The sequence below is a fragment of the Bison bison genome, unplaced genomic scaffold (assembly GCF_000754665.1).
Source record: "Bison bison bison isolate TAMUID 2011002044 unplaced genomic scaffold, Bison_UMD1.0 scf7180017864328, whole genome shotgun sequence".
Lineage (NCBI taxonomy): Eukaryota > Metazoa > Chordata > Mammalia > Artiodactyla > Bovidae > Bison > Bison bison.
Genome location: NW_011494900.1, coordinates 5,170,445 through 5,178,814, shown reverse-complemented (window position 1 = coordinate 5,178,814; position 8,370 = coordinate 5,170,445). Strand labels below are relative to the sequence as shown.

At 37.5% G+C, this 8,370-nt stretch overlaps 1 protein-coding gene across 6 annotated transcripts in view; it reads right to left on the bottom strand.

Annotated features, from left to right (window-relative positions):
• SLC38A9 (solute carrier family 38, member 9) overlaps window positions 1-8,370 on the bottom strand; it is a 95,564-nt gene that overhangs the window by 7,034 nt on the left and 80,160 nt on the right. For all 6 annotated transcript variants that reach the window (XM_010853513.1, XM_010853512.1, XM_010853517.1 and 3 more), the window contains one exon: window positions 1,762-1,875. In XM_010853513.1, the coding sequence (XP_010851815.1) occupies window positions 1,762-1,875 (114 nt within the window). The remainder of the gene's footprint in view (window positions 1-1,761; window positions 1,876-8,370) is intronic.

Sequence of the window (8,370 nt, the reverse complement as noted above, 5' to 3'; positions counted from 1 at the left end):
TTGTTTTACAAAAGTATCAATCTGCAATTCATTTGACATTGAAACAACAACAAATAAGACCTTATTTACCACTGATAGTTTGAGAACTACTGCTCTGTTAGTATATGAGGTTTAAGTATAAATTTGTTTCAATAAATTTAAATAGCTAATTCAATGCTATTTCATTCTCAATAATTCTCTTATTTTTTCTCCTCTGATGCACTGTAGCATTTTTAAAGATTATAGAATAAAGTGAGAGTATATCTATTACTATCACTATTATCTATAGTCTATCAATAAATAGAAAAGAAATTTTTTCTACTTCCTTTCATGATTCTATTCTCCATTTTCATTTGGCATCTAAGAAAAAGAAAGCCAATCACTCAGATTTTTTTTCCCTTTCAAATACAAATACCACAGATATTCTTATTCCCAAGGGAGTGGGCTTTATATGGGATTTTTCATATCAGGGGAATTTTCAGCAAACATTTGGCTGCCAAAGAACTTTTGGAATCAAGGAAATCAAGAGAACATTTCAAACTATCAAAAGAGCAATAAGTCAAATCTATTTATCTTGAAGAGATGAGAACATTATTACCACTATTATGCTGAAATAACTTTATAATTCATAGGTAATAAATCATATTTTGTACTCCACCACACTCTTAGAGGAATTTCTTCTGACTAGAATGAAAATCACCTGTGAATGCTACTTTCTCTGAGAACTTCTTCAGTTACATAAAACTAGAGATTATGCTATTCCCAGGTTTATGATGGGTCAAATCAAATAATATTATTTATGGCAGCCTTTTAGTAAAAGAATGTTTCTTTTATTCTTTCTGTCTCTTCCTCTCTCTCTTTTTTTTTAAATTTTATTTTATTTTTAAACTTTACATAATTGTATTAGTTTTGCCAAATATCAAAATGAATCCGCCACAGGTATACATGTGTTCCCCATCCTGAACCCTCCTCCCTCCCCACACCATCCCTCTGGGTCGTCCCAGTGCACCAGCCCCAAACATCCAGTATTGTGCATCGAACCTGGACTGGCAACTCGTTTCATACATGATATTTTACATGTTTCAATGCCATTCTCCCAAATCTCCCCACCCTCTCCCTCTCCCACAGAGTCCATAAGACTGTTCTATACATCAGTGTCTCTTTTGCTGTCTTGTACACAGGGTTATTGCTACCATCTTTCTAAATTCCATATATATGCGTTAGTATACTGTATTGCTGTTTTTCTTTCTGGCTTACTTCACTCTGTATAATAGGCTAGAAATAGTTTTTCTTTGCTTTTATGCTTGCCACCTAGTACCAAAATGAGTGTCAAATCTATTATCAGGGACTGATGAATTAAGAAACCAGTTTATTCAGGACATTTCCAGATCTGGACTTTAGAAAATCAGGGAACTGAATATAGTCTCTGTGAGGGTTTATAAATTCAAGACTGCTACTAGCATAATTATCCACACACACAGAAAAATAAGAAGCAAATAACAGGAATCATTTATTTGAGTACCACAGGTACCAGCAGACAGAAGGTTTTCTGAGAGACCTTCTAAAATCTATGGAGTATCTATTATGATATTTAATGGAAGAGGAAACTGAAGCTCACAAAGAACGGGGAAGGTGCCTGAATTCCCACATGTATGGTAAATAGAAGAGACTGGATTCAAACCCAGGCCTGTCTGGTAGTATACATTGCTACTCTATCACACTGCTTGCTTTGCAGATATGAAGGTGTAAACAATCACACAGAGAGGGTACACAGTGCCTTACCTGCTCTATACAATCTTTGGATAATGGTGGTGAAGGAAATGAAGCAAAAACCAGGACTCCAATATAGAGATAAGTTAATGTCACCAGCATATAAGCAATGGACAAGTCCCTCACCTGTAAAGAGAATAAAATTCCCACAATGATGAATAAATTTTTAGTATGTCTGAATAGGCTAAATAATAAGTGAAAGTGAAGTGGCTCAGTTGTGTCCGACTCTGCGACCCCATGGACCGTAGCCCACCAGTCTCCTCTGTCCATGGGATTTTCCAGGCAAGAATACTAGAGTGGGTTACCATTTCCTTCTCCAAAATAATAAGACTGACAAATAAATATAATATTTATTTTTGCTCTCTCTGTGTAAATATATATCTCCTAGGTATCCAGGTTGCTCAGAGACATTTGTTAAAACAAAATTCACAGACTTTACAACTAGTCTGACAACTTTTTAAAAACTATCTGGAGTATGTAGACTAAGTTACCTGTTGGCAGGCTTAGAAAGTTAACATAAATGGTGGTTATCATGAGTGAAATTTGGACTTAATTTTGAAATGCAATTTATTTACCAAATTTTAAAATATTTAACTAAAATATAAAGCTAAGGGACAACAAGAAATCAAGAATAGGCTGCTTTCTGTATGACCTATGGAATTAAAAAAAATTTTTTTTTCTTTTTAGTGAATTAACTTTGTAGATCATCAAAGCATGCCTAGACCAAAAGAGACTGGTATATATTAAAATATATTTTATAAAGTACAAAAGCTAGTTAAAAAGCAGACAGTAAGCAGGTATTAAGGACAAGCTTAATAAACCTAAACAGTAAACAAAAGGAAATCAAAAGGCAGCTGTTCAAACAGCTGCACAGTGTTATGATTGGAGCCAGTAAACAAATGCAGAACATTAAATAAAGTGGACTGCTTTCTTCCACTGCTGTTCCCACCCTCCCAACCATCCCCATGCAAAGTAAAAAGCTCCAAGATATTTAATGGAGCCAGCTGTCAGATCCAAACAGAACAGATCCCACAGCTCATAAATCTGGTCTCCATCACCACAAAAGTTATGGCCAAACAATTCAGCACAACTAAATTATGGCAATAAGCTTATTCATTTTTCATTTTAAACACAAATTACTTTGAAAGCTAAGAAAACAGATAAGAAAAAAATTATATACAATTTTGCTCTAGTTTGATACCACAGTAAGAAAACTGGACATGTGGTATTAGGAAACGTTTCTGATTTGGGGGAAACGTTTCTCCTTAAATGGGCTACAGCAATAGTAGAGAGTTCTAAACTTAAATGTTGATAAATTCACTTCAAAAGCAAGTAAACAAACAAACTATGAGAAACCCAAAAGTCAAGTCTAAGTTGACAATCAGCTTGAAAACAAAACAGGGATTTCAATCCCTAAATTAGATGGTAGAGGCTTCCCTGGTGGCTCAGATGCTAAAGAATCTGCCTGCAACAGGGGAGATTTGGTTTCGATCCCTGGGTTGGGAAGATCCCCTAGAGAAAGAATGGCTACCTAGTCCAGTATTCTTGCCTGGAAAATCCCACAGACAGAGGCGCCTGGCAGGCTACAGTCCATGGGGTTGCAAAGAGTCAGACACGACTGGGGCGACTAGCACTTTCACTAACACTTTCATTAGGCTATGGAACTACTGGAACCTGGATTATGGAGACTGCTTCCAGCGTTTTAAGAGTTTCTAACTGTGTAGGGGTAAACAAGGGGAAGACGAAAAAACCTCCAGAGAAGTTTCAACGTCTCTTCTCTAGTTCTTGAAGCTCTAGGGCCCATCCCAGGCTAGACTTCAGTCACCCTTTGAGTTGCCCGGTGGTCTTGTGAGGTGTGAACAGAAATGGACCAGGCAACCCCCATATTCATAACAATGGGTAGGTGTCTCACAGAGTGATGTTTGAAAGTCATTCCACCCTCAGCTTACTCAGTATTACTCAAGAAGAAAGAAGTTTTGCAAAACACAAAATCTTGGAAGGCCAAAATGGTTGTGTCAGAGAGCTATGTATCCATATAAAGAGGGACAGCTACCATTTCATGGATAGTCTTTAGTCTGTATACCACCTGATCAGCATATTATTTTGGGCAGGCTTTCTGCAAAGATGTATAGCTTAGGAAACTGGGGAAAATCGGCAAAGATGCAAGGGCTTCCTGATGAGAGAGTTTCCCCCTTCTGCTTCCCTGTTCTTATAGCACTGCATACACATCTGAAATATGGCATCTACTACCCTATATTGTAATCATCATTAATTTTTATTATAAAGGAATCTATATTTATGATATGAGGATATCAACTGGAAAGAAAATATTCTTGCACACTCCAAAGTAGTCAAGGTTAATAGTTCTTCTATTATGTTGGTCTTCTAATTTTTCTATATCCAAGTTGGTCCCTACTACTAGACTATGACATCCCTGAGACAAGGACTGTGTCTTCACCTTTATATCCCCAATGTGTGCATGTGTGCAAAGCCGCTTCAGTTGTGTCTGACTCTGTGTGATCCTATGGACTGCAGCCTGCCAGGCTCCTCTGTCCGTGGGATTCTCTAGGCAAGAATACTGGAATGGATTCCCATGCCTTCTTCCAGGGGCTCTTTCTGACCCAGGGATCGAATCTGCATTTCTTACATCTCTTGCACTGGCAGGTAAGTTCTTTACCACTAGTGCCACCTGGGAAGCCTTATATCCCAATACCCAGGACAATACCTGGCACACAGCAGGAACTCAGTAAATACAGATAAAAATAATCATGTTGTCTACAATTATTAAGTGCTTCTAGGTACTAGGCTCTGTACAAAGCAGAGTACATACATTATCTCATTTAAAGTAGGTATAATCCTTTTCTTCATTTTATAGATAAATAAATTAGTGCAGAGAGGTTACAACACTTGTTCATGGTTACACAGTCAGTAGTTGGTGAAGTCAATATTCAAACCAAAGACTTTTCGGCTCCAAACTACATGCCCTTAGCTACTACAATGGAGAATTAACCAGTTGAATAATACCTTTGTGTCACAGTTAATAAACAATAGGAAAGAAAACAGTGAAAGAGAGGTACCAAATAACGAGTAACAAAAGATAACAATAAAGTACACATACAGATGCAAGAGAAATAACAATGATTAGAAAAGATCTATTTCTCAGTGATTTAAATGTACATTCAGTAGAACTATGTCAAGAGTTGTAAAATAACTGTTTTCATCTGAAAATACTCTAATGAAAGAAATGATGTTTTAATATAAAAGCAGCTGAGGTTGAGCACGATCCTGGGAAACATGCCACCTATGAATAGCATGCACACATGTGTGCTTTGAACCCAAGCCATCACTATTCTAGGCCTGGAGATATGGCCTCTTAGAAGCCTCTTTAATGGAAAACGGCAGAAAAAAACCCATCTTTTAGAAAATGAGGCTCAAAGTAAAAAATATTTTTAAAAATCAGCACAAATGACCATAAGAACTGGTAAATGTGTCAAGAACCCTGTACGTTAATAAAGTAACTTATTCTGCCTCACAAATAAGCAGCAGCTGGCAGGGCTGGCAGTACAGAAGTAATGACAGGAAGGATGCCAAGTGGGGCACAAGTGGGCCTGGGAGCACATTCTGTTTCTCAAAAATGGTTTATAATCTTTCTGTTCCACATACTTTTCATAGTGACTATCCAGCGGAGCATTTACTGAAAAAGAGACAGGCCTACCCCAAACATTTACATAAAACGTACTGCAGACATACATATAGTTGAGTAAACTACACAAGATTCATAAGAAGAGAAAAGTAAATAACAAGATATGAGCACCTTGAATAGTTTTAAAAGAAGTAAGCAGGGAATAAAACTAAATAAAGATAGGCAAAACAAAACAAGCATGGTATAGCTTCTGATTCAAACATGATGAGGAAATAGGAAGAGGGTGGTCCACAGATCCAGGATGGTTATAGAGCAAATATATTCTGATGATGAGGAATGAGTTGGATGATCTTCAACTCTACAACTTTCTTTGGGGTAAGGTGTGTCTTACTAAAGAACAGAAACTATATCTCATTTAGTTACATAGGTAAAAATATGTTTAGTGAAAAGAAAACCTCATGAAATTATGTCAAATTTGGAAAACCTGGAAAATTTGAGCACTACCCCTGTTTAGGAGCCTCACTATTCTTTACAAATGTCTTCAGATCCAAGTACAACTATAGTTTATACAGATGAGAATGAGGCTTTTTCTATTCTTATGTTTTCTTTTCTATTTTCAAAGTTTTTTTCTTTTTTTTTTTACTGATCTCTGAATGACTAACCCAAAATCAACATTAAAAATTCCAAGTTCCTGACAAGCTTCACATTTTCTGACTTAAATCTCAAGAAAACATTATATCATGGTATTAACAAAACTTCAGTGACTCAAATTACTTACTGAAACCTCCTTGAATAAATCAAATGACAAAGTTTTCTCAGAATATATTATGTATTTAGCTTAATTTATACAACGAAAAATGAAAAGTGTTAGTCACTCAGCTGTGTCCGACTCTTTGTGACCCCACAGACTGTAGCTCGCCAGACTCCTCTGTCCATGGAATTCTCCAGGTAAGAATACTAGAGTGGATAGCCATTCCCTTCCCCAGGGGATCTTCTAACCCAGGGATTGAACCTGCATCTCCTGCACTGCAGGCAGATTCTTTACTGCTGAGTCACTGGGGAAGCATTTTATACACTGGTTTCAACCGATTAAGACAGTAAGAAGACATCATCCATTTAAACTTTTACTTCTAAGCCTTTAAAAAACTATTTTCCACAAGTGACTAAAGTTGAGCCAAATTTTATTACCTGAACCTCACATACTAGTTCTACAAAATGCTAGTCCCCCAACTCAGTAGAAACAAGAACTCATTTATGGTTGTTTACATATGGAATATAGATTGCAAGGTCCATTGAGTGATATAGTATGAAAGGCAGGACTCTTCCTATGTACTTTGGGGACCATAAGACAGAAATATTTATCTCTCTATTCAGTCTGCTTCTCGCACTGAGGAATGCATACCTTCAGATAAGCTGATGTGAATTTCAAGAAAAGCTATTCCTCTTAAAAATTTTCAGCACCAAAACTAGGTATAGACAGTCTTCTCTTTCTATGGTAGTATGAGATTGTGTCATGGGGGTTACCTGGTGGCTCAGAAGCTAAGGAATCTGCCTGCAATGCAGGAGACCTGGTTTTGGTCCCTGGCTCGGGAAGATCCCCTGGAAAAGGGAATGGCAAACCACTCTAGTATTCTTGCCTGGAGAATCCCTGTGGACAGAGGAGACTGGTGGGCTGCAATTCCTGGGGTCGCAAAGAGTTGGACACGACTAAGCGACATGAGACTGTGAAAGTGCCCCAACACCTCTTTGAGGAAGATGCCTTTGCAGCTGCAGCACTGTTGGGGTCGGCTGGCTCCTCCCTCATGCTGTTCACTCACTGGGAACAGGTGAGTCAGGAAGGTGCGTTGCAGCCAAGGCTTGCAAATACTGGGGAGATACCTCACCAGGAAGAATTACAGGAAAACACCTCACCGAGGAAGAATTACTCCAACCAGCCACAACATAAAATCTCTGGAGAAGGGGTGTGCGGACTAGATCAGAGGCACAAAGGAAAATAATCTAAAAGTGAAAGGACCAGTTCAGATGCCAATCAAGACTCTGGGAGTCACTAGAAAAAAAACTTCTTGAGGTGAAGGTTTCTAAGGTGCTAAGATTTTCTGAAGTTGATTCCAGATGAGGATCCATAAGTGATTCATTGACTTGTACAGTCCTTCCTGCATTGGCAGGTGGATTCTTTACCAAGGTACCACCTGGGAAGCCCCCAGTTACTACTTTATGCAAGTTGAAATCCTGTGGTAACCTAAATTTGAACCATGTTGTTAGGGGGAGCTGATAAAATCTAACTAAGCCACAAGCAACTGAAATTCATGCATATGGGAACTGTACAAAGTGAAGTCTGCCTGTAACTTAACTCATTGTTTTAAGACTGTTTTCTAGTAAGACAAACCAATTATGAGTACAATAAAAATATACATGAGTGTTTAGGATAAGATATGAGATTCCTTTAAAATTGTTTTCTTCACCCCCAGATTCTCAGGTATACAAGGTGTTCTCTCTCATTAAGGGGACTTTGGTGGTGAAGTTTGAGAAACACAGCCTTATGGATAGAATGACCCAAAACATGAGAATCCAACTTCACAAAATTGGTTTCTGTGGTACTTGGTTTAAATTAGCATTAGAGATCAGTTGAGTAGGATAGAAAGGTATCCTGGCTGAAACCAAAGTATACACTGTTAACTACATACACTATTCCTGTGATGATACAAAAGATATCTTCCACGTATCTCGAAACTTCCTAAAATTTGTGATTGGCAGCTTAGTTCAAGTGGCAAGTAGTCAGGAAATTTGTGAAGAAGGTGAGACAGATTTAAAAGTAAAAGCCATAAAGTATATTCTCAATTTTTCCTTTACACTCCAAAGTTCCAAATGTTCATTTAGGATAGTAAGATTTTCTTCCTATTCCCTCCAAAGATTTAAAACTGTTTATGACAGAAGTACAATAATATTAAACATTTCTAGAATAAAAACTGAATCTAAAG